The sequence below is a fragment of the Grammomys surdaster genome, unplaced genomic scaffold (assembly GCF_004785775.1).
Source record: "Grammomys surdaster isolate TR1022 unplaced genomic scaffold, NIH_TR_1.0 125801, whole genome shotgun sequence".
In the NCBI taxonomy this organism is placed as follows: domain Eukaryota; kingdom Metazoa; phylum Chordata; class Mammalia; order Rodentia; family Muridae; genus Grammomys; species Grammomys surdaster.
The window spans coordinates 210713-237959 of NW_021620632.1; the positions used below are offsets into that span (position 1 = coordinate 210713).

The 27247-nt window shown below is 42.3% G+C and overlaps 1 protein-coding gene and 1 pseudogene across 2 annotated transcripts in view; one reads left to right on the top strand and one right to left on the bottom strand.

Moving 5' to 3' along the window:
• The window catches only part of Cyfip1 (cytoplasmic FMR1 interacting protein 1), an 89647-nt gene that overhangs the window by 19400 nt on the left and 43000 nt on the right, over positions 1 to 27247 (bottom strand). The window contains exons 10-22 of one of the 2 annotated variants that reach the window (XM_028789213.1): positions 26631 to 26722; positions 25471 to 25588; positions 20827 to 20949; positions 19972 to 20097; positions 16188 to 16354; positions 14437 to 14584; positions 12893 to 13046; positions 11055 to 11211; positions 10582 to 10678; positions 7003 to 7079; positions 6786 to 6894; positions 4040 to 4159; positions 2845 to 3044 (exon numbers count right to left, since the gene is read on the bottom strand). In XM_028789213.1, the coding sequence (XP_028645046.1) occupies positions 2845 to 3044; positions 4040 to 4159; positions 6786 to 6894; positions 7003 to 7079; positions 10582 to 10678; positions 11055 to 11211; positions 12893 to 13046; positions 14437 to 14584; positions 16188 to 16354; positions 19972 to 20097; positions 20827 to 20949; positions 25471 to 25588; positions 26631 to 26722 (1688 nt within the window). Of the gene's footprint in view, positions 1 to 2844; positions 3045 to 4039; positions 4160 to 6785; positions 6895 to 7002; positions 7080 to 10581; positions 10679 to 11054; positions 11212 to 12892; positions 13047 to 13297; positions 13446 to 14436; positions 14585 to 16187; positions 16355 to 19971; positions 20098 to 20826; positions 20950 to 25470; positions 25589 to 26630; positions 26723 to 27247 lie in introns of both variants that reach the window. The other variant, XM_028789214.1, reaches the window with a different exon arrangement.
• Positions 7763 to 8607, top strand: LOC114640284 (annotated as a pseudogene).

The window sequence follows — 27247 nt, forward strand, 5'->3', positions numbered from 1 at the left end:
CATTTAGCTAAGTAAATGGAGTTTTCACTTCCAATACTGTATTTATGTATTAATTCAGTCCATTCTCTTCTATAAAACCATCATCTCTGTTATGTTTGACTTTCTTCAATCTTTACGAATACTTAAAATGCCCTTCTGACACTATCGTCTTCTGACCACACTGGCACTGTCATCTCTGTGCCTGTGTTTTATGAACTGTTTTTTTCTCTTCATTATAAGTCACCTTTTTCTGATACTGGGCATACTTAATTCCAGACTGGGACATTGTGCTATCTTCTTATTAGGTTTTGTTTTTCTTTTAGAGTATTGATTTTTGAGGCAGCAAACAGCTAAGTTTATCTGCATATCAAATAAATACTTAATGGTTTGTTTATGGTATTTCTATGGGAAGGCAATGTAGGCAGTAGTTTAGAATTAAGACCTACTTCTAAGGCAGAGACTTCTACAGAGTCTATGAAGTGTCTGGGTGCTGAATACCTTTCTAAATTCATGCTGACAAGGACAGCAAATGATCCATATTGCTGCAAGCTCTGTGAATTACTCAGACTAGAGCTCCCCAACACCATGGAGCCCATGCTGGTTTCAGGAGCTGGTTTTTGTGACAGTACCACCTCTTCCATATTTGACTCTACACGTTCAGGTGTCTGAGTTTCCCCGAGTTCTACTGTGTTTCTTCCTGCAAGCAGGATTCCCAAGCTCTCCTCCAATTGACCTTCTCCGTACTTTGTTCAGAATGTGCTTCTAGACAGAAAGCTAGGACACGTTTCATGTTTCCTCTATACAGAGCAAATAACTAGTATTAGAAAATAGGTGACCTGTGTGATTTGTCCAGTTGTCCTCTTATTTAGAGAAAAGGAATAAATAGACTCGGTTCCTCTATTGTGCAAATTAACTATAGGGAAGGTTTGTTTTACAGCAGTCAGAAGCAGAAATTCTTAAAGTATTTTGCCTTTTGCATAATTGGACAAGCCAACACCATAAGAGAAGAGATCTTTTCCAAGTTTAAGGAAATTCAAAAACAGAGTGATGACCCAAATGAATATTGTGGAATTGAAACTGGAGATATCAGAATGTACTCAGTTTTAATTTATAGTTAACTGAATAGTAATAAAATACAAGTATACATAAATACTATGAGTTAAAATGTGGCTATCCAAAAGATATTTTCAAACTCCTTCTTTATAGCATAGAAAGTAGAAATAGGGTCATTCATTCCACATATTCTTGGTGATAATATCAGGAGCTGAGAGTAAGGCCCCCGATCTCTATGGCTATTGTCATTATAAGAAGAAAATAAAGGTCAGAGAAAAAGATTCAGAAGAACATTGTTTCATAGTAAATACAAAGCCTAGAATGATATTGCCATGGCGTGTCAGGAACAGACAGCTGCTACACGAGATAGCAAGAGTCAAGGAGAGGCTGGGCAGTGGAGGCTCACGCCTTTGAACCAGCGCCTGAGAGGCAGACACAGGTGGATTTGTGAGTTCGAGGCCAGCCTGGTCTACAGAGTGAGTTCCAGGACAGCCAGGGCTACACAGAGAAACCCTGTCTCGAAAAACCATTAAAAAAAAAAAAAAAAAAAAAAAAAAGAGTCAAGGAGAGATTCCCCCCAGAGTCTAAAAAGGAAGTGTAGCTTGCTGACACATTGTTTTGGGCTGTGAGAGAACACTTCTCCATTTAACAGCAGCCATAGAAACCTAAAGCAATGCGCATATGAATACTCCCTACTGTTACTACCACAAGGCTCTACAACAGTGACATCCTAATACTAGTAAGCATACCAATTACCTAGACATTCCATCTTGTGGTACAGAAGATAAAGTGGTAAAAACCGTGGGAATATACAGACTCTGTTATAATAGGTGCTCATGATGCTGATTACAGAAATCAACTGAAGATACTAAGATGGAATCCCTGCTTATACTTATAATCATCAACAAAGAAAAGAATGTTAACTTGTAGAATGCCGATTAATATTTGCAGAGGAACAAAGGAATTAGAAACTCACTCTTCAACCACCTAATAAGATCAAGCTAAGTATTTGTCACAGATGCTGAAAGTAGTGGGTTAGATGCCAACAAAGTATGATTATTAAGTAGCATCAGTTGAGTTACTTACGCAGTTACACATTACTTACAAAATTGAAACAGAAAAGCAGTAACTGGACAGTGGAGAAATACGGGAGCACCGGCTTGAATCAGACTCAGAAGTCAACTTGACCAGTAGTGGATGTATCATCCTAAGAGAATACCCTGTTCCCGGTAATCTTCTCACAAAGAGACCACACTGGTCCTAACGAAAGTTCATTCTGCTGACCACTGTAGGAATTATGATGCAACCATTCTACCACCAAATTGACTATTTTATTCTCACTAACACAACAGCAAGAAGGTAAGTGGTGGGGAAGGCATTCACACACCCTCAACACTTCAGATAGAAACATGAGAAGGAGAATCACCTGCCACATTCTGACATCAGAGAGACTAAAAGTAGGCAGTATAGTTTCAGCAGCCATTCCAATGCACATGAAACTCTGTCTGCAGTCACAACTAAGTGTGCTGGCAGAACCTTGGCTCTCCTACCTCAAGTGCCAGCCTTTTGTCAGTATTCTATTTCTACATGCAAAGTGATGATCATCTGCCCAAGTCCTGGCCCAGGGCTATCTTTGTAAATAGAAGAAACAAGGAAGGCCTGAGAGACCAAAACATGAGAAATCATGGAGGAAGAAGGAGGGGCAGAGTTAAAGGGGGAAGTCTATGGTAAGTCAGGGCTGAAGATCACCCGCTGTAGATGCATCTGAACCAGGATATCCAAACATGTCTCTGACACTAATGGCATGCTTACCGGTTGGTGGAGCCATTATAGCAGTAGTTGGGCAAGAAGTCATAGTTTAGCTCCCAGAACACATGGAGGGTAATTCTTCCATAAGGCGCAGACACGTTGTGGTTGGCTTCCCGGAACATGGCATCAAAGCTGTCTAGTGTGAGGTACCTGCTTAGCAGCTTGTGTGTCATACGGTTGATTTCTAAGAGCCCATCTAGCTCCTATAGGATCACAGACACAAGGACGTGAGAAGAGAGATGGGCCACCCAGGAAGGAGGTATTTACCTGCAGCCTGCAATCCCTACCTAGGCTATGTGGTCCCTAGGAGGACTAGCACATGGCGGGATACAGACAGTGGAAGGATGCAATGAGGTGGCCACCAAGATGTGGGCCAGAACCACACAAAATAGGACTTTTGTAGGTGACTGGAGTTTGGCACTCAACTCAAGCCCCTCTGTCTACAGCCACATCCACGGGGCCCTGGTCTTTTCTCCTCTACAGTCACTTTCACACATCCACTACTGCCCTGAAATCACCACTTACCTTGGAAAAGGCTAATTTGGACAAATCACTACCTAACACTACCTACTACCTGTCAATGTACCATCTAAGTCCTAAGCTCTGTCCCCACCACCTATATATAATCCATCTGGTGTTGGCTGCTTTGTGTCAGTCTTCCCAAGTAATAAACTCCATATAGACAAACCCAAGTAATACACTCTTTATATATACTCCTTGACTTACAATGGGGATATATCATAATAAAGCAAATTGAAGCAGAAATATCAGTAGGTGGTGAGCGAATTTACTATACTTAACCTTTGCAATATTATCATTGCTTAGGCCAGTGTTACCTTCAACATCTCAGAATACCTACATTAGTCTATAGTTGGGACAAAATCAACTAACACAAACTCTTATAATAAAATATACAAAAATACTTCCTTTCAATCTCTTCATTTCATCCTTCTCTGTAATGGAGTTTGTAGATTTTTTTATCTTTGTCCTCAGTAGAAGGTATAACTTATTTAAGATCAGGATTATTTTCAATTTTAAGTTAATATAAATTTCAAATGCTAAAAGTAGGTAGTAACATACTTGACGTATACAAAGATCAATCAGTTCCCATCTTTTATCGTCTATTCAAGAACTGGCCTACTATTAGTTCAACTAACTAATCAATAGAAACGGGAGAAAAATTAGTTATAATACTTACGACTACTGATGTTAAATCTTCACTTTCGAATCGTCCAATTGCCAGTTCTAGAGATTTGTACATAGCTGCTGAAACACGCTGTGTAATCAGACGATTGAGATCAATAGATCTCCCAAGCAGCTAGAGGAAGAGAGGGGGCAAGGGATATTAAGATAAAGAATAAACAGAAGGCCCGGTGGGATGCATCAGTAGGGAACGGTACTTATGGCCAAGCCTGACACCTTCAGTTCAATCCCTGAAACCCAAATAAGAGAACAAAACAAGAGACTTATGAAAGTTGTCCTCTGATCTCCACACAAACTCCCCAAAGCCCTCACCAAATACAAAGAAATAATCTTTTTTAAAAAGTGAACATGAAGATCTTAAAAAACAACAAAAACAAACAAGCAGCAACATAAAACACTCAAGACACCTATATCAAAAGAAAATACAAAAAAACTATGTATATGTATATGAGGATGTCTGCATACATTCACTCACAAGCATACACACAAGCCGTGCTGAAGCTGATACCCAAGTCTACATAGATGCTGGGCAAGGACTCTACCATTGAGCTAGATCCTCAAGCCAAGTGTTTTTGGGACTAGTACTGTATTTGAAGCCTGAAATGGAGCAAGACACTATGTAGTATATTACTATTCTCTTTAGGACCTGTTTTCATTACTATTTTGTTTAGGACCTAGGGCTGGTTCCTAGAAGCCAATCAGGATTCAGAGAGCTGCAATTTCACCCCTGTAGTTAAGGTTATCTAATATAAAATGTAACCTTCTTATACAGGGTTTAAATATAAACTTGAGATTTCAGGCTAAGGTGGGAAGCCCAGTAGTGTAAGATGAGCCTGGGCACATAAGAAGCCCTCTTTAGAGATGTCTGTCAGGGTTGTCCAAGTGACTCCCAAAACATCCTAAGCAATTAATTACTATTGCCTTGTGTCCTGCAGAGGTGGAAGCTAAGTCCCTATTGCTGAAGACACCATGCACTTCAAACGTAAGGCCCAGAGGACCTGAGATGGATCTGACCCAAAGTCTTCCTCCCTAAGAGCTAACTTTCCTAGTACCAGAAGATGCCATGGAAGTTTCCCAAGGAGGGAAGCACCCAAAAGTCCTACTTAACATTAACTTATGAGGCACAACAACCAAAAACCATGCATAATAACCCTAAGGATACAATAGTGGCATATATACATTGGTGGTAACCAACAGCTAACCCACTCAACAAGAGGTTAATTTTGCTGGGTACTGGAAACCTAGCCAACTACCCAGAGCTAGTGAAGTCATGGATCTTAGAGGAAAACCTATACCTGCCAGTTTAATAAACCAGCATATTCCCTAACTAAACTCTAAATATTCACAGATAAGTGTAGTTCTTACCCCTTATCAAGAAAACTTCTCAGGGCTGGATTGATGGCTCAGTGGTAAAAATTGTCTGTTCTTCCAGAGGTTCTGAGTTCAATTCCCAGCAACCACATGGTAGCTCATAACCATCTATAATGGGATCTGATGCCCTCTTCTGGCATGCAGGTATACATGCAGATAGAGCACTCATATACATAAAATAAATAAATGAATCTTTAAAAAGAGAGAAAGAAAACTTCTCTTTGCAACAGACAAGAGACCATTACAGAAAAAACAGAACCAGTCAGAACAGAGTTATGGAGCCTAGTCCCAACTGAAAAATCTACAACACAATTCCTGCACCTAAGGCTCAGGAACCATTGTGGAAGAGTAGTCATAATGATTATAAGAGCCAGAAGAACAGGGAGTTTGCAGTGAGATTGTGTCTTCCACAAATGTCAGAGGAGCATACCCACAAAGACTCAACAACATGGCTGCCGAAATGTGACCTGAACAAGGATAACACAAATAGACAAATTAACATGGATAAGGAAGAACCTCACAAGGCCTGACCCCTACACAATTAAGGATGCTGAGAATGGCAGAAATTGTCTTCCCAGGGAAGAGCACACAAATTGGTTATCCAGTATCAAATGGTCAGCCCTAAAAATACAAAATTTATTATAGTTTTAGAGAGAGAGAGAGAGAGAGAGAGAGAGAGAGAGAGAGAGAGAGAGAACAAAGAAAAAGAAAATGAATTTGATTTGAAAGAGCAAGGGAGGGGGTATTTGGGAGGCTTTGGAGAGAGAACATGGAAGAGGGAATTAATGCAAGTGTATTATAATCTATGGTAGTTTGAATGTTAATGGCCCCATGGGTTCCCATGCTTGAATACTTGGTCCCCAGTTGGTGGAACTGTTTGGGAAGGACTGGTTATGGCTTTGTTAGAAGAAGTACATCATGAGAGAAAGGCTTTAAGGTGAGGTTTCAAAAGACTTGTGCCATTCCCAGAGTCATTCTGTCTTTGCCTGTGGCTGTGTCATGAGATATGGGCTCTCAGCTACTATTCCAATACCATGCAGGGCTGCCACGTTCCCCGCCCTGATGGTCATAAACTCTAACCTCCGCAAAGCATAAGCCCTAAATGAATGTTTTCTTCTCTGTGTAGCAATAGAAAAGCCTTTAAGACATAATCTCAAAAAATAAAAAAATAAATAAAAAAAATAAAAATAAAAAGACTAGCCTGAGCAACCCTGAGATCTCAGAGAGGAAGTGGGTACAGAGGGAAAACCACAAAATACCTTAATCCTTTGTTATGACTTTCACATGCCACAATTCCTCTAAGAGACTGGTTAGCTCCAAGACAAGCCCAGCATCTCCAAGACACACCTTAGTAGAGTCACTTAGCTCACCTGCACGTGCCTTTGCTTCAACAGTGTCTCATAGCGGTTAGATGGTGGGAGGTGGATCGTGGCTCCCTGATTTTTGCACTCTGATCGTAACCTTTTGTCAAGAAGCAAACTGGTGCAGAACAGAGGTAGAATATTTGTCATGCACTGTTAATTTTAATAGAAATATCAGACCAAATTACCCAAGATTCTGCATGGGAATCACAAATCATACACTTACCTTCCTGCCATAACCTTGTAATATGCAAATATCTGGTCTGCCAGTTTATAAACAAATTGGTCAAAACACAGATTCACCTGGCAAAAAGCAAACCATGTTAGATCTCAACTCCTGAAACCAAGATCAAATAAAAACTGAAAAACAAATGTTTCTGCTTTTCCTTGCTTGCTTATGTTGTTGCTTTGAACAAGCTTTGATTCATTCTTGGGGCAGGCTAACTCTGAACTCAAGGTCCTGTAGGCTCAGCTTTTTGGATCCTGGGATAACAGGGATCATGTGCCACTCTTCAAACTCCTGCTTTAACACAAGGTAGGCCTGTTGTTTTGGTTTGGTTTTTCAAGACAGGATTTCTCTGTGTGGTCCTGGCTGTCTTGAAACTTGCTTTTAGTCCAGGCTGGCCCTGAACTCATACATCTGTCTGCTTCTGCCTCTCAAGTGTGGAGATTAAAGGCATATACACCACTACCTGGCTGAAACTCTTATTAGAAAATAGAAATGATTTTCCTGTCCAACAGAGCATATAAAGTGTGCTCTGACTGACCAGGGATGACCACATAGAAAATTAGATTGGAACACTACTGAGAAAAGGCCAGGCGTGGTGGCACATTTCTGTCATTAGCACCTATGAAGCTGAAGAGGATCAGAAGTTCGAAGTTGAAGTGAATAAGTTCAAACTACATGATATACTTGAGAAAATTATCCTTGTGAAATCCAGCAAAACCTGCACTGAATAAGCCAAGAAACTGATTATACACTGAAGATGGCGGCTGCTGCAGGCAGGTTGCTCTTTCCTTGGTTGCTCAGAATATGAGTGCTATTTCCAGGGGTATTTCTGCTTTGGCAATTCTTAGGCCTGTCGCTTTTAGAAGAACCTGCTTGACAGACATACAGGGGTCTGCCTCTGCCCAGGCAAAGTGTGCCTTTAGCATCAGTTGCTCATTCCACGCCCCCAGCTGTCACATAGCATGTCCCCTATTTTAAGGGTACCACTGTTGTCAATGAAGAGTTTAAAGAGCTGCGTCTTGAAGACTGTAATGGGAAATACTTGGTGTCTTTTTTCCAGCCTTTGGATTTCACATTTGTATGTCCTACGGAAATCCTTGCTTTCAGTGACAAAACCAATGACTTTCCTGACTGTCAAATAGTTTCAATTTCAGATTTCCACTTTAGCCATCTTGCCCAAAGAAGGGTGGATCAATACACAAAGGAAGAATGGTGGTTTGGGCCATATGAATATCAAATTGTTGCCAAATTTAACTAAGCAAATAGCCAGAGACTGCAGGGCACTGCTGAACGTGCTGGCATTGCATTCAGAAGCCTCTTCGTTATAGACCCTAATGGTGTCACCAACATTTGAGTGTCAAGATCTCCTGGTAGGAGCAACCTGGAAGAAACCATCAGTTGGTGAAGGCACTCCAGTTTGTGAAAACCCATGGAGAAGTCTGCCCGACATGGATACCAGAATCTCCTATGATGGAGCCAAGTCCAACAGCTTCCAAAGAATACTTTGAGAAGATCCATCAGTACGTCATCCCATGCCTAGTGTTCAGTGGTAGCGTCTCATGCCAGAAAAGAGCCACACGTGGAATCCTTTCAATGCCCTGAGGGTAATTTAGGGATAGTAAAACTGCATCATGTCTGTGTCTGTAAGAATCACTCTGTAGGCTTTTGTTTTGTAAGGCAGGCTCAGGCTCTTTACAGGTAGCAAGCTATTTCCATCGCTGTCCTTACTGGTGCCTTCTTCATGGCTAATCAGTTCCCATAGAATGCTTGGTGCCCCATTTCTTAAATCGTGTCTTCAGAGGATAAGTAGTTTTCTCTTTAGCCTACCTTGAACCGTGGTCTATGATGAAGTAGCACATAAGCCCCAACGCTGAAAGAATCTGACCAAGGTCCTGAAGTTTCCTCTTAAAGTTCTGTGATCAAACTGAATTTTCCCATTATTTGTCTTATTGTATTCACTAACATCACAGCGTCCCTGTATGCTCTATTTATGAAGTATAATCAATCATGAAAGACTTTGTCTAATCCAGCGGTTGCATTTTAAAAACACCATAATCATTTTTTTCTTCAAGTGGGAATGCAAAGTATAGTATAAAAATAAACATTAAAATATTTGCATTTTAACATAAAAAACAAATTGATAAAACCAAAAACTGATCATATTAAAGAGAGAGAGAGAGAGAGAGAGAGAGAGAGGAGAGAGAGAGAGAGAGAGAGAGAGAGAGAGAGAGAAGAGGAGGCGGCGGAGGGGGAGGCGGAGGAGGAGGAAGAGGAGGAGGAAGAGGAGGAGGAAGAGGAGGAGGAGGAGGGATGCATGCCTTTAATGTCAGAACTTGGGAGGCAGAGGCAGACAGATCTTTGAGTTCAAGACCAGCCTGGTCTACATAGGGAGTTCCAGAACAGCCAGGACTACATAGAGAAACAAACAAAAAAGGTAGAATTTTAAAAAGTGCACAGCTAGCCTAGGCTATATAGTGATCTCAAGACCAGCCCGAGTTATGTAAGATCCTGTCTCAAAACAACAGCAAACAACAAAACGAAAAGACTCTTACAGAGGGAGCATGACACTCTTGTCCTCTCAAATTCAGAGGACTATGAAAAGGTCCCTCCATCTGCTCAGGGAAAGGTAATCAGCATCACGAGTAAACTCAAAACAACAGTTGAGTGGCCACTGTCTATGAGGGTATCCCATGTTCTTCCTGGAGCTAGTGAGGTCACTTGGCATGAGGCTGTCAAAGAAACACCCTGGAAGCAATGACCTTAGCTGCAGAGAGGGTTAGCATCGTTCTTTAAATTCATAAGGAGAATGTGTGTATTCAGAGGCAGAGAGACCCAGACCTGCAGGCAGAACCAGGGGGCAAGCCTCTGTCCATGCATCCTGCCTTGTCTGAGAATCATGATATTATCCCTGAAGAAAGACTGTGAGATGTTGTCTGTGAGGAGATGGAGCTGCCCAGATACAGAAAATGATCTCTTCAAGTCGAGTTCTCTTACACCTTATGCTAAAGAGCAAGAGATATCCCCTCAGTTGTGTCTGTGTGGTGACTTGACATTTTACCTGTGACAATATGTCTTCAAGAAGTCACAGTCAGATATAATGGCTACTCATGTAATCCCAGTACTTAGAAACCTGAGGCAGGAAGTCTATGGATTGCCTGGGCTACAGAGAAAAGGTGGAGGTAGGGGTTACACACAAGAGAGCACCTGCCCAATGTGGGAAAAAAAAAAAGTGTGTGTACCAAGAAGTTCAGCAAAGGACTGTTAAATTACCTGTAAATTTTAAAAAGCCAATGACATTTTTTTAAAAAAAGGGTTGGCTGAGTGAATTGAGCACCCACCTAACAGAAACAGAAAGTGATGCAGAAACTGCTTACAGTTTGGTGGAAAAGCACAGCTTAGCATTTTCCAAAATATAAACAGAAGAAGTCAGAAGAACTTATACCAAAAAGCATATTTTACCAAAAACTATATGTCACCATTTAAACCACTGTGCATTTAAAGAAAGTTTAATTCTTTGAATACTCAAGTTAAAATTCAAGAGGTATTTAATATAAGGAGGTAAAGCTGGTCCCTTACCTCAGCCTCAATTTCATCATAGAGAAACTGCTTGTTGAATTTGGTGAGCGCATAGTGAGCACTGTCGTTGTACAGGTCCAAGGAGTAGAGGACGTACCTGCGGAGGGGGATACCAGTCACTTCCCAGCCTGCTAAGCCAATGACTTGTGGCCCTCACAGCTGCCTAAATTTAACTGTCAAATGAAGAAAACCAGTTTCTTACTCCCCATGGTAAATGATGCTCTTGTACAAAGCTGAATGATATAGGTCTACTACATATCACCAGAGTAGAGAAAACAGGTGCCTTATTCTATATGAAGGAAACACAAAAGCTACTCAGATAAAGGCTTCTATGACTTTACCTTCTCCATGTTGTGGCTTAAAGTGTTTTATTAATATCAGTACTCTATTTTTTTTCTATTTTAATCCTGAATGTGTGAAGGTATATGCATGTGAGTGTCAAGGCCTCAGAGGTAGACCCATAGGACACTCACTCCATCATTGATGCCTCCTTGGTCTCTAGGATGTGGTCAGTGAGAATCCAGGGCATAGACATCTCAATGGGGAACTGTATCCTTCTGCCCATGGTCAGCTCCAGGAAGAACTCTCGGAACCACAGCTGGGAAAGGTCACAGCACTGCTGTAGTGTTTCTTGAAGGGTTCAAACAACACCAGGTTATCGTTCATGAGCAGGAAGTGATTCAGTACAGAGGAAACAAGAGGTGTGACACACGGGACGTGACTCCTCTATGCTTAGCTCCCAGCCATGCAGCATGGACGCAAGCAGCAAGGGGTCACTAGACACTTCACATGAGGGACAAGACGAACATGGGTGTGCTGTAAGTATAGGTCAGGACCCTACACCTTCTGAGCAACTAGTGTCGTCCTACCAGCAGGGACCTTAGGAGCCCTTTTTGGCAGGAGCAGGGGACAGCAACCTTTTGAAAAGGAGATGTGAAAATAGGACCACAGGCTTAATATCCCTAATCTGAAAACCAGAAATCTTCTTTTTTTAAAAATTTTATTTATTTATTTATTTTATGTATTTAAGTATACCATTGCTCTCTTCAGAGACACCAGAAGAGGGCATCGGATCCCATTACAGATGGTTGTGAGCCACCATATGGTTGCTGAGAATTGAACTCAGTACCTCTGGAAGAACAGTCAGTGCTCTTAACCACTGAGCCATCTCTCTAGCCCTAGAAATCTTAAATGCTCCAATATCTCAAAATGCTGAGGTACGACATGATATTCTAAGTGAAACATTGCATAGCCAGTCTCACATGATGGACTGAAATCCAAATGCAGACACACAGTGTATGATATGAGAATGCAGTGTCTTAGGGACAGGATCACAGGCTGAGGCAGTGTGCAACAGTGTACGTGGATGCGGACACAGAGGGAGATGAGTGTAACGGCTCTAGACAACATCTGCACTTGACAGAAATGCAGCTATGTGACATGACTGTTAGTCCTCAGACTATGTGTATGAGGTGAATAAAAACTAGTGTATTTAGACTTGCATCCCATCCCCCAAATTTGTCATTATACATAGTTAGCCACACCCCTCCCCCCAAGATTCATAATCTGAAGTATTTCTGGTCCCAATCATTTCAGATGAGGGATATTCAACCTGTATTTTCCTTTATGTAGGACAAAAACCAGTGTCTAGGATTACGTGCACATTCAGGAATGGTTTAACCAATACAAAACTAGAAATGGAATTAAACAATTGGATTTGTTTTATGTTCTCAGAGCTAACGACAACAGTGTTAATATTTACTTCACGGCCTGCAAATACCCCAGGCAAGGCATGACCTCCTGCTCTAAGCAGAAGACATGAAGAGCTCGATGAGGCCACAGACAGACACAGAGGGTAGAAAGCACCCACCAGTGCCAGGTCAAAGTGGCTGGGTATCACCAAAATGGTGGCTAGTCTGTCTCAGAGCACTTTTGCTACCTGGGCAGTGGGGGACAGAGGGGCCGTGTCTTCTACGTATCAATGCCTGGATTTTGATCCAGGTAAGAGGTTCCATTTCCCTGTTTTGTGATCCTGATTTTGTGTTCACATGGGAAGGCCAACCAAAACCCTACTGTCCCTGTCCTGTTAAGGACCATGTCCTACAGAGACCATGGCAGACGCCAGGGACGGCAAGGGACTTGGGGGGATCTCCAGGATGTCTGGCCACCACCACAAAGGTTAGGACGTGGCACCATGTGGGTGCATGAAGAGATGGGCAGGAGAATGGTGAGGTAGGCAGAAGCGTCCTAGGTGGTGTTAGCAGGGTTAGAGCATGCCAGGCCGGATATTCTGGTCAGCACTGTCTCTTACCACTGAAATTTATCAAGTGAGTGTAGAAGAATGATTCTCGATGAAATTTTTCTATGTCCAATATGGTGGGCCCCTCAAGGCTACTTCTCAAGGTTTTCTTGGAACCACTTTTGTCTGCAATGAGGGACTCTAGCATAGTTCTCACCATGTAAAGCTGTATTATCCAAGGAGATATTTGTAGGGAAGAAAATATAAACGGTACATTAGTTACATCAAATGGGAAAATCTATAGAAGAAGAACTGCTCCGCTACACCCTGACTAAGTCCCACGCCCGCAATCAGCCTGATGTAGCCAGGCTGTCCAGAGGGCCGGGGCATCCACATAGCCAAGACGCTGCCTCTGTGTAGGGGAGCAGCTCACCTCCGTGCCATAAGCATCAACAAGAAAAACAAACGATGTCTTACCACCAAAGGTTAAAAGAGGTGGATAGTTGTACGACTGCCTCAGAAACGCGTTTACCACATGCAAGAGCCTTTCCATGCCCAGAGACTTGAGCTGCCTCAGCAGCTCGGCAGAGCTCAAGGACTCAGCCATAGTGCGCACCAGGTAGAGCTAGACATAGACAGACAGGGAAGGAGAAGCGGGAGAGAGCCGTTAGTCACATGATGCACAGGTCTGAGTGGGGAACACAGGGACAGGCAAATGGAATGGAAGAGCGGAGGGCAGTGATATGCCTCACACAGACCCCAAGAATGGCCAAGAGCCTTCCTCTTGATCTTCAAGAGGTTCCATATAGACCCAGCCATGTGCTTTGCCGGTACCTTTCTACAGGAGTGATAGAGATGGATTATGAGGCCTCTGAGAGAGATATGTAAGAAGGACAAGTCCCAAAGCAGAGGAGCATATAAACCAAGCGTGAGTCAGTGAGAAGCACAGGGAAGGCCTACAGACGTCAGAAGAGAAAGCAGCCGCGGTGGCTGCAGACCATGACAGATGAGAGCAACAGTTCATCTTTAGGAGCACTCGATTTAGAGACTTGACATGAAAATTACAATCATACATTTAAACACCGAAAGGGAAACACAGACGGGCTGACACATGCCTGCAGTGCTAGAAGGCTGACGTTGAAGCTAACCCTGAGCTATGAACAGTGAGTACCCGGCCAGCCAAGGCTGTAAGGCCTTGTCTTTAAAATGACAAAAGAGGTGCTGAACATGGTGGGGCATCCTACAATCCCAGCACTCAGGAGGTGGAGGCAGAGGAGATGTCAGTACAATCAGAAGCTGGAGGCTAGCCTAGGTTAATGAGACACTGTCTCCAAAAAGCAAAAAGGAAACAGCATAAAGAGGAAAAATGGAGGCATATATTTCACAGTCAGAGATAGAAACAGTGGAGAAATGACTTCTGCAGTTAAATGAACCAACCAGATACTCACAGGACTGTCTCAGGTAAGGTTTCAAACTGTGTTGGGCAGGGTATAGGAGAAGAGAAGAAAAGCTTCAGGCAAAACAGGAGTGCCCGAGCAGATCCAGCAACCACTACTTCAGCCCTGCCTCATCTGCCCCCACCCTCAGCCCAGTTCTAGGATAAAGATGATGAGAACCTGTGTGCTGGAGGGTCCCACGGCACGGCGGGGCACCTTGATGTCAAAGCCGCTCTTAGGGTCCTTCTCTCCCCGCAGAGCTGGGTCGTTAAAGGGTTCGTGCCCAGTCTCCCAGTCACACACAGTCTTCCTGATGGCCTGTAGGACACTAAACAACCATCAAGTCATCAGACACGATTTCTACAATCACAGAGGCTCCTCACCTTACAAGCAGCCAATGCACAAAGAAAATCCCTCTGGTTGAGGTAACAAGCTAAGAGTCTAGTTCATATGAAAGGCTACAAAAGCACAGTGCATTCTTTAGTGCTACTACTATCCCCAAAAGACTTATCTCAGCTGTAGTTTACACCAATTAGCCAGGAAACAAGGTTTAACTTCATGAATACAAGCTAGGTTGCCAAATCAGGGCAGGAAGAACAGAACTCTCAAGAGCCCACCTAGACAGCAGAGCTCCCCGTCTATGGCCAACCATTTTGTGTGAGGAAGCAAGCCACCACACAACTCAGGGGACTGGATATGTGCCTTGACTCACTGGAAATGTAACCCCACTGCTAACAGGCTATATTAATGGAGCACCATCCAAGGACTTGAGATGTTTCATGTCGACTCTGGCCACCTCTTTTGGAACATTGTCAATAAAACCCAAAGTACAGTATGCATTCTATAGATTCTCTGGCTAGTGGAACAGGTCTGCTTTTTGTCAAGGGCGAGTTCTATATCCAATATGCCTCCAACAAAAGTGTCTTTTAACTGAAAGGCTAACAAGGAGGAACAAGGAAGGTTTCAGATTTCATACCTGTTTGAGGCTAGGAATATTTGAATACAAGTAAATTTTCTCAGGGGACAAGACACAAGTCTAATTAGGATAATAATTTGTTTTATATAAAGTTATACATATATCCAGATGGCCATTTTATATGCTATTTTAAATAATTTTACATATAAAATATCTAATATAGGGTATAATTTTCTACTATGGCATCATACTGTTATTACAAAGCTTTGGATTTATAAGATCCAGTAGGAGAGTATGTCTAGTGTGTACAAGGATCCATGCTGATCCTTAACACCACACACATGTAAACGTACATACATGTAAGAGTTCTCTCTCTCTCTCTCTCTCTCTCTCTCTCTCTCTCTCTCTCTCTCTCTCTCTCTCGTGTTCTCTGTCTCTGTGTCTCTCTTTCCCTCTCTCTGTCTCTCTCTCTCAGAACTTTGGAGCATTACAATGTACACACAGTATGGAATTTTGTTTATGCTACAAACCAATATCCTCTTAGGTAACAAAGATATCAATTGTACAGCAAAACCAGCACTATACATTCCTGAACTCTAGTAGGTTTCGTTTAGACATGTTTCTTTGAAAGTCAACTTATATAAAAGGCTTGCATTTAAAACTCTCAAGATCTCTAAGTTTTACCATATCCAGGTCATTTTTGCCAAACATGCAAGAGTGTCTAAAAGAAACCTGCCAAGTATGATATGTTTTAGGGAGAGAGAAGAATGTGGAACCTCATATACCTCAATACCTGGTGACTGGAATCGTCCTTGATTTCAGTAGTAAACTAATTCTGTTGTTCAGGATATTAACTGGACTTACTACGTTCTATATAGATGTAATCATCAAAAAATGACTAGGAGTTAAAGATAAATGTACTAAGCTTACTTATGAAAATATGACACTCCATCTATGTGAACCTAGGCTCCATCCATTGCTTTGGGGCTGTGAGGGAGGGATGAGGGAGGCTGACCTCTGGATGACATTCTTTTTCTTCTTGATGGCCTGTCGCAGTGGTTCCCTGAGGGTCACCTGGGAGAAGTCCTGAAGTGCAGCATAAACAGTGTGCCTGATGGCATGATTGAACACACTCTCCATCCTGCCCATCAGCACCTGCAGGCCTTTGATCATGGCAATCACCTGTAAAGACACAGCTTTCAGTGGCTGAATGGGGACAGGGGACAGTCCTTCATTGCCCGAGAGGTCTCTTTCTCAGTCACAGATCTTTCCCTGATTTCCCTCCTACAAAGCTATTTTGTCCCATCGTCATCTTCCCCAGAGCAGAAGACCTGGTGTGCTCTGTGCCTGCCTGGAACTGAACTCATCAAGAGTACCCTGAGGGCAGCGGTACATCTGACTTAAAGATACCCTGTCCATCAGGTCCCTGAAGGACTTCAAATGCAGAGGTAACCATTCAAAATGCAAATATGAAAGTAATCAGAAAAGGAAAAAAAAAACTTTCAAGAGGTTGCAAATTAAATCCCACTTTTTAAACAATAATGGGACATTGACCTAAAATACATGGAAAAGACCTTGAAAAAAATGAAGCCAACTGCTTGAATTCTGACTTTGTGATAGCTCCATAGGTATCACTAGACAGCTCCCGCAAGTCATATTATTTAGGGTTTCCATGTGTTCATGATGGAGAACTATTTAAGATTTATTTACTGCCGGGCGTGGTGGTGCACGCCTTTAGTCCCAACACATGGGAGGCAGAGGCAGGCGGATTTCTGAGTTCGAGGCCAGCCTGGTCTATAGAGTGAGTTCCAGGACAGCCAGGGCTACACAGAGAAACCCTGTCTCGAAAAACAAAAACAAAAACAAAAACAAAAACAAACAAACAAAAGATTTATTTACTTAGGTACATGAGTGCTCTATTTGCATGTATGCCTGCATGATCCCATTATAGAGGGTTGTGAGCCACAATGTGGTTACTGAGGATTGAACTCAGGACCTCTGGAAGGGCAGACAATGCTCTTAACCCCAGAGCCATTGCTCCAGCCCCCACTAGAAAACTATGTGATGAATTTATATTGCTTTTCTGTTTAAAACATAAGAAACTTTTACTTTAAAAGAAAGTGCATAGGATAGCAGCTAGAGACATGGCTCAGCAGTTAAGAGCACTGGATGCTTTTCCAGAGGACCTGGGTTCGATTCCCAGCACTCATATAGTGACTCACAACCATTTGTAACTCCAGTTCCAAGTCCAATGCCCTCTTCTTGCCTCCATGGGCAACAGACACACAAGTGGTACAAAGACATGAATGTAGGGAAAGCACCCATATACATAAAATAAGTAAAATAAACTAAAGAGCACATGGGAACTATATCGAACAAAAAATTGAAAGCACTAGGTATTTGAACTCAAAGCAGCAAAGGAAGGCTGCAAGGTGAAGCCAAGCTCTGAACACGAACATTAGAAATGCAAAAATTGAAGGTAATAGTCATGCAATGCTTATCCTGAATTTACAAAAAGAATAGCAAAGTTTACCACTAAAAGTATATAGGAAGGAGTATTTGTGTATTTGTGTGTGTGTTTATATCTTTATGTACAACAGACAAAAGTTGCTTAGTAAACAATAAATTCTAACCAACAGGATTGGCCAAGGAAAAAGAAATAAGATATAGATGATCAGATTGAGAATAAAAAGGTAGACATTACTATAGGTAATGTCAGGAAACGGGAGCAAGCACAGAAGCCAAGACAATAAAAGGGCACAAGAGGCAGAGGGAGGAGCCCCAGAAAGAGGAAATACGATAAACAGCAGGTGCTGGGGAATGGAAGACACTTTAATTTGGGGGGTGTGGGGGTGAGGAGAGCTTTACAAAGGACCTGCATTTCCAGTGTTCACGTCAATGCTCACAACCCACCTGTAACTGCAGCTCCAAGGGAATCCAAAGATCACTTCTGACCACATAGGCAACCCCCTACACACGCATTTGGCATTCATACACAGATACACACCCAGAAATAAAAATGCAATAATAATTAATAATAATAATGACGATAAGTCTTCAAAAAGATAATGTCTACCCATTGGTCATTAAGCTAATGAGGTACCTCACTAACTCCTAAGCAAAAACCCTAAACCAATCATTAGGTAACTTAATCTAGGAATAAATAGAAAGAGAACATCAAGACGAGTTGGTGAAAGAAATTTAAGGGTAGCTTAACAATAATACCAAAAAGGGAACTACAGAACTCTTACAATTCAATAATAAATCAATTTTAAAAATAGGTGAAGATTCTGAACTTCTCCAAAGAATATATACAAATAGCCAATAAGTACAAAAAGAAATAGAAGGCAAAAAAAAAAAATCAAGCTGATATACCATTTGTGAGTTTTGTAATTGTATGAGTAGAAAACTACTCTGTGCCAAAAAAAAAACAAAAACAAAAAAAAAAAATCTATGACTTCTTTACTATAATAATGAGCGCAGACATATTGTTAAATACAAAGAAAAATATTTCAAATCTGTATTTTAAATAGTTACTTGGAAACATTAAAATTACATCAGCTAAGAGTCAATACCTAGAAGTAAAACAAACAATTCTAGAATTTCCTGAGATATATGATAGACATTAAAGAAAACCCAAACAAATGAAGAGATATATGACATACTAAAAGAAAGAAAGAAAAATAAGAGAGAGAGATACTATTAGAAGTTCATCAGTTGCCGGGCGGTGGTGGCGCACGCCTTTAATCCCAGCACTTGGGAGGCAGAGGCAGGCGGATTTCTGAGTTCGAGGCCAGCCTGGTCTACAGAGTGAGTTCCAGGACAGCCAGGGCTACACAGAGAAACCCTGTCTCAAAAAAAAAAAAAAAAAAAAAAAAACCAAAAAAAAAAAAAAAAAAAAAGTTCATCAGTTAACTCTAAAATAATCTAGTAAGTTAGATATACTCTGATGGGAAATTCCAACATATTTTACTGTGAGATATAAAAGGCTTATTCTAAAATGTTTATGATGGGCTAGGTAAAAGTGCTTTCCGTGTAGACCTGATGAACCTAAGTTCAATCCCAAAACACAGCAAAATGAGAACTTCCATGTATATGTTGTGGTACACACACACACACACACACACACACACATACAAACACACACACACACCAATAATAAATAAATAAAACTAGAATTAAGAAAAAATATTTCTATTGGAAGGCTCAGGAGAAAAACTTGAAAAAAATAAAGAAGGAAGGAAGGGAGGGAGGAGGACACTCAAGATTATTGGGTCACAGACAAAGGCAGGTAAAGAATTAGTAGCCATTATGAGTAGGTAACAACCAAGCCTGCTATATGATTCTCCTCTTGTGGGGCAGAAACCAAACCCCAATTCATTACCTGTTTTCCCACTTCTTCTTCTTCTTTTTTTTTTTGGTTTTTCGAGACATGGTTTTTCTGTGTAGCCCTGGCTGTCCTGGAACTCACTCTGTAGTCCTGGCTGGCCTCGAACTCAGAAATCCGCCTGCCTCTGCCTCCCAAGTGCTGAGATTAAAGGCATGCACTACCACTGTTTTCCCACTTCTAAGAGACTGTTCTCCACTCACAAGCACTCACAGAAGGGCTGACCACCTGCGTCTGACAGGCTGCCAACACATACCTAAGCAGCTAACAGCCACTATTCTCTCTGACAGACACAGTGGGCTGCCCACCATACAAGCAATGGCATCAAACGACAGTATGTCCATGCTTTCCCTCTGCCTTTGGAAGGCAACACTATCAGCCGCACACGGAAACAGGAAGCAGATAGTCTCACCTCCACCAGGGCAAACTTCTCCTCAGTGGTGTAGTTGTAGCGTGTGGCACGCTCATATTCCTCAGCGTTGTCGGGGCAGTCCTTGTTGGAATACTTGTCAGTTGGATGTACAAGTTTCCAGGAATACTGGCACAGTCAAAAAAGAAAAAGAAAGATATTCCACACTGAGAGCAAAATACTTGATTCTGAACAGACAATAACATGGCTACTTTAAAACATGTACTGGTTTCTGAATTTCTCTCTCTCTCTCTCTCTCTCTCTCTCTCTCTCTCTCTCTCTCTCTTTCTGTCATACACACACACACACCTCAAAAAATAGCAACCACTCAGTCATATAAGCCAAGCTTAAGAACTAACCCAGGCAAAATGTCCAAACTACTGTATGCTGAACAAGTAAAATTTTAGCAACTTGCTTGCATTTAAAACAAAAATTTGCCTTTCAGACGACCATGTACTGTGCCAATTAAATGATTTTCATCTGACTAAAATAAACTTTTAAATGGGAAAATGTATGCAATTTATAGTTAAAATTGTAAATGTGACCGGAAATATTTTACTAAACCTTAAAGACGCTAACAGTTACAAGTCCAAAGAGTGGGATGCTGGGCCAAAGAGAAAAATGAGAGCTGGCAAGATGGTGAAGGCACCTGCCACTGAGCCTGATGACCAGAGATGGATTTCTGGTAAATGGTCTTGCCATTGCAAGTTGTCCTCCAGCCCCCATAGCTTTACTTATATCTGAAAAGATAAAACCCTCAATACGTTGCCAAGGTCTATAGTAAAAGCATTTCTACGCAACTAGGAGTGACTGCACAGTTACTCCAATGTCCACACACTTGACAAATGCTGTACCTACCACTTCCATCACATGAGCACTCCACTGTGACAGAAGCTGCAGGCCCTGAAGAGCCAGGTCGAAGAGCTTCCGGTACTCAGCATCTGTCTTCTGGGCTTCCTGCCGGCCAGACCCTGTGACTACCTAGGGCATAGAGGCAAAGGCATTAAGAGAACCCACCCAGCTTCTCTCAGGACTCACTGCTGTGGCTTACCCTTCTGAAGACCTCTCGGACTCTCTCAGAAGACCTATTAGCATTTATGAGGGCAGTGTGGAGAGGTCACTGGAGGGCCTGCTCCTCTCCTCACGTGTGTAAGAAGTTAATGGCTGCAGGGTTCAGTCGTGTGTAACTACCTGTAAACTATCCATGTACTGCAAGTACCCCAGTTAAACTCATTAGTTTGTGAAATTAGACTTGGATAGGATTGTTTGTTTGATTTTCCATCAGTGCCCAAACTGGAGTAGACATTAGTTTCACCTTCCCCAGGGAAGCTCACATAGCATCCAGAAATCCTACTCTAGAAATCTATTTCCAAGTCGCATATGAAAAAAAAAAAACCCCAAAAAAAGAATGAACAGAGTTTAAACATATTCCCCTTTGTGCTCCACAGCTAAGACTGACGTGAACTCACTGCCGATCGATCTGAATCTACTTCCTCAGTGCTGGGATTACAAGTAGGTACCACTGTCCGTTTTGGTTGTTCTTTTGTTTTAACTACATGATGTTGGAGATGGACCTCACACACGCTGGACACTCTTGTGTGAGCTATAAACTCAGTCCCATGAACAGACCTTTGTACAAAAGAGATGTACGACTGGCCAATGAATACATGAAAGATGCTCAGCAGTACTAGTCAGAGAATAACTTAAATCAAACCTGTTGAGAGTTGGCTGTGGTCTAATCTAAATCACATCACAAGGTTATAAACTGCTTTTTCAGGTTGTGCTTTGCCCTAATACATTTCATTTTACAAGCGGCATTTGCCTCTGGATTCAGGTACTTGGTGGACACGTAAGTCTACAGAGCTATGCTCCTATAGATACATATAGCATGAGGTAGCCTGCTTAGACCTGTCCCCTGACCAGTATGTGCAGCAAAAGATGGAAAGAAAGCTCAACTGTCCCAGGGCTTCAGCCCAGCTCGGTCTCCATGGTTACCACAGCCTACTCATCCGCCTGTCCATATATTTGTCCATCCAGAACTGCTACCTCGTCATCAATCTGGACTTTCCTGTCCTCTGCTTCTGCATCTTCCATGGTCTTGAACCTTGCGTCAACCTCAAGATTCAGCTCAAACCTGTGGCCTAAGCAGTACAACCTGCAGAACTGCCTCTAGCCCATTGTCTAAGCCCGCAGTGAGCCCTTCGCCATTTCTATCAGCCTTAGGCTTGCCTCCAGTCAAGCTACCTTTCTTGAAACTACTTGAACTTGGCTGCAGCCTTTTACCCTTGGTAACCATTCTGCAACCTACATCTCTACATACATGTGTGGAGAGATACAATGACTATGTGCTTTTCTACTGTGTGACTTGGGAGTTAATATTAGCAAACTAAGATCAAAATAAAAGAATCTCTTTTTGCCTCAGCCCTCAAGGACTTTAAAACTTCACAGCAAAATGCTTTTAATGAATCCCAGCACTCAGGAGCCAAAGGCAGGTTGATCTCTGTGGGTTTGAGGCCAGTCTGGTTTACAGAATGATCAGAGCCAATGCTACACTGAGAAACCCTGTCTCGAAAAACAAAAACAAAAACAAAAACAAACAAAAACTTTCAATGAAACCAGCAATTTGTGAATGTATCATTATTCAATAAATTCTAACACTGAATAAAGACACATGCATGCTCTTGTAAGCTCTAGACATAACATACCCACAGCTAAACCACAACCAGAAACCACTTCAGATTCACCACAAGTCAGGATCACAAATAAAAAGATGGGTGTGGTGGTGCATGCAGGAAACACAACACTCAATGGGCTGAGGGTTCGTGGCTACCCACAAACAAAATCCTTACCATCTTCCTGTAAAGAGACTAAGGAGGTGGTGCAAGCTACCTGGGAGCAGCTTTAATCCCAGCACTAAGGAGGCAAAGACAGGTGGATCTCTGTGAGTCTGAGGCCAGCCTGGTCTACTGAGTGAGTTCTAGGACAGCCAGGGCTACACAGAGAAGCTGTGTCTCAAAAAAACCAGAGGGAGGTGGGGTAAAAACCTATCACAGACCCTAGGAAGAAGGCAGGTAACGAATGCTGTAAAATGCATTTGACTGGAGCTCTCAATTCCTCCCGATGTTCATATTGTTTAAGAGTTTCCTATTAACTCATTATACAAGCACAGCCTGAAGTCCCACGGAGCTAGGATCCACTATTCATTTCTACACCACAGGCTGAACTAGCTGCAGGAATACTGGTCTGGTGGTACCTCTTCACTGGGGAGCTACCTCAGTTTGGTAGGGTATATCCTGGGAGCAGCAAATAACCTGAGACATTTGGAGAAGCAGGCTTTTTCTGTCATTTAGGTTCCATTACTAGTGTTTCAAATCTTCTAATGTGTACGGCCAGAAAGTAGAGATGTTCTCCATTTATGTTAACTGTCCTCCTATAAACCTGGAGAGCCAACTGGTTCTCAAAACTAGACTAAGACCTGCATTCCTCCCAGTTGATCTCACATACATACAAGGTATGACTGCATTGTGGCCTTCATATCACTGCCTGCTTACTGAAATCACTGCCTTCTCACTGACATCACTGCCCGCTCACTGACATCACTGCCCGCTCACTGACATCACTGCCCGCTCACTGACATCACTGCCTGTTCACTGACATCACTGCCCACTCACTGACATCACTGCCCACTCACTGACATCACTGCCTGTTCACTGACATCACTGACTGCTCACTGCCTTCTCACTGCCATCACTGCCTGCTCACTGACATCACTGCCATCACTGCCTTCTCACTGACATCACTGCCCACTCACTGACATCACTACCTTCTCACTGCCTTCTCACTGCCTGCTCACTGACATCACTGCCTGCTAATTGACATCACTGCCTGCTCACTGAAATCACTGCCTTCTCACTGACATCACTGCCATCACTGCCTGCTCACTGCCATCACTGCCTGCTCACTGCCATCACTGCCTACTTACTGACATCACTACCTACTTACTGATATCACTACCCGCTCACTGCCATCACTGCCCACTCACTGCCATCACTGCCTGCTCACTGGCATGCTCACTGCCATCACTGCCTTCTCACTGCCATCACTGTCTTCTCACTGCCATCACTGCCCGCTCACTGACACCATTGCCCACTCACTGCCATCACTGACTTCTCACTGCCATCACTGCCTGCTCACTGACATCACTGTCCACTCACTGACATCACTGCCTACTCACTAAGATCAGAAGTGGCTTCCATGCTCCTCCTGGCAAGATCCTCCCAAAGGCTGAAACTACCCTGCTTATCCCACACGCCTAGTAGCCATGCTGGATAGGTAAAATAATGTGAGTATCCAAGAAGAAAAAAAAAGTCATGGCAACCTGACTACAGAATGAACAGTAACGAATTATAAAGACCCCATTCTGTGGATCTCTGTTGGACCTCTCTTCCTAACTCAACTCTAGGGCCAGACTTCCCAGACAGCACCTACTAAGAAACTAGGAGTTAAACATCCCTGAGAGGCCAATAAAGGTACCACAGATGGATAAGAAGGTCATAATCATCCCGCTTTGTCCTCGCCTTCCTTATCTGAGAAAGACCTGGCAGGGAGACAAAGTCCAGACAGGCATTTTATCTACCAGTAGAGAGCCCCTACAAGCTGACCAGTCCTACAAGTTGAAGGTTAGAGCAGACACATTTAGCCAAAGTTGTGAGTGTATCAGCTTCCCTCTATGTAAAATGACCAACACTACATAGGGGAAGAAGATTGTCCCCATTCCAGCATACCAAGAACCCTTCGCGTCCACCCTCTGCCTTCTAGAGACTCTGTGCCTTGCTGCTGTGTATGCTCATTTATAATAAAAGTGTTTTCCATTGGTTGATTACATCTGAGATTTCCCCTAATGTTGTGCTTGATTTTTCCTGACTTTTAATTCTTTAACTGGCAGGGGAAATGAACCCAATACAAATCCAGAGAATATCCCCTGTACCAACCTAGAGGCTTTAGTTACTTCAGGTTTTGGGAAGTCTTCCTCTCCATCCAGTTCCTATTGCTCCATCCTCTCCTTAGTTTTTCTTTTAGTTTCTTTTTCCTTGTCTTTTTCCCCCTCTTTGATCCTGGCCCTTTCCCCCTTCTTCCCTCTCATTCCCAACCCCTTTACGCTGGGGCTTACACTAAACAGTCATATATGTGCTAGGCAAGTGTTCTACCAGTTCCAGTCCTCCCAGTGTTTCTCTGATGCAAAACTGTATTTTATACATCTGAACAGAAATAGAAAAGGCTAACTGCATTGATTCATCAATTCTGAGGGTTTTTGTTTTAAGTATTTAGGTTTGGGTTTGGGGAATCTTCCCTCATTTAGTTTTGGTCAGTTTAAAGAAATGGATTTTTTTAAATGTAAGATTTTTCAAGATAATTAATGTAAATATTTGCGTGCAAAAGAATAAAATCAACACTTGAGAGTCTATGTGGTTCTGCAGGCCGAATGGTGCAGTAGGTATGTACCTCGCTATTGCTGTAGCGTGCCAGCTCAGAGATGAATCGCATGTGGTCTTCACGGATCTGGATCATCTGCTCACAGATGTTGTACTGTGGGCTGCTGCTTGAGGATGTGCAGGTCCACCTGGGCGTGGAGAGAAAGCCCTGTATGACCAGAGGCACCAGCACAGTGCCTAGGTACAGCATTGGCTGCAGCAGGGGAAGGCACTGTGGTGCTAAGACCATTCAACAAGTTTTTCATTTACATAAGAGTTGTTAAAGAGATATTTGACAGAAACCATCTGGGGCCTATAAAACCTGAAGCATGTCTACATAACTTTCCCTAGGAGAGGTTGGCTGACTCCCTGAGGGAGAAATACAATGTCTAAATCACACCTAAGTGGTTAGTAAAGGCTGGTTACTGGTATGAGTGTCCAACATATCAGTTAAAACACCCGAGAAATTCAATGGGCTATGCGCAACATATATCAAGTAAGATCGTATATATATATATATAAAGTTGTAACGGTAAGCTACAGAACCTTGACAGCTGAGACTACTCTCTGAATACAGACAGAGTATGTGCTTCAGGGGGCAACAGTGTCTCTGCCACATCTGTTACTGTCATCATACACGCACGCATGCATGCACACTGGCACACACACACACTCCCTTTTTTTGTAAAAACCATTCCCATTAAAAAGCATTTCAGACCAGGCTCAGTTCTAGGGACCTTACAAACATAGGTCTAGATTGGTTTAGCCCTCAGGTGACAATTTTGTAAACTCTGTGAATATACACGAATAGCCCCTGCTTCTCTTCAGGGTTGATTGACAAGAATATTTCACCACATCACTGGGTCCAGAGAAGTATTTTTACATTCTCAACCAGCACTGTGAGGTAGAAATCTTTACAATAATAAAAATATTTTAAGTCTTTGCTGCCCAACATGCTAATCACTGGCCACTAAACATTCAAACCGTGGTTTGCTTTACTAAAGAAATTAAAATGTTTTAGTGCTTTTATCAATGAATTTAATAAAACTTAAACAGCCACATTTGGCAAGGGCTGCCGTATGGGACATTTGCTTCCACGCCTGTGAGAATGTCAAGGTAACTACAAAATGCATGCTGTGGAGAAGCCAGCGAGTTCTGCAAGCTCAAGGGGGCAGCCTATTCTCTTCCTACCGGGATTTATTCTCTTCATAGTGTGCGCTGGTCTTGATGTATCTTGCCAGTTCTATTTGCATATCTCCAAAGAGTGGAACCACCTGCAGCTGCTGTATCCATATTAAAAAAAAAAAGAGAGAGAGAGAAAGTCACAAAGTACATCCAGTCACCAAATGTTGAGCTGAACACAGTTGTAAACCATTCAATATTTAAATATTTTCCTTAAAAAGGACAAAATACAATTTAAGAAACGACACATAAAAATATGTTTAAAGACTTAACTTACCGTGTTGCTATAGCCATAGCTGCGTGTCTGCATATTCGTAACACTTACGAGATAAAAATGTATAGGCAAACAGTATACAATAGATCTCCATAGTCATGAACAAAAGACGTACAAGATGTCAAAGCAAAAGTTCTATTCTTAAAAAAAATTCTAGAGAAAACTCTCAATGAATGGAATATGATGTTCATGTATTAGAAGGCTTAACAGTTATTTATTGATTGATTTGATTGTTATATAAACTAATTATATGATTGTTCCATGGTATGCTTAAAGGGAAGGTTTTTATTGTAGATTGGGGGGGGGAGAGAGAGAGAGAGAGAGAGAGAGAGAGAGAGAGAGAGAGAGAGAG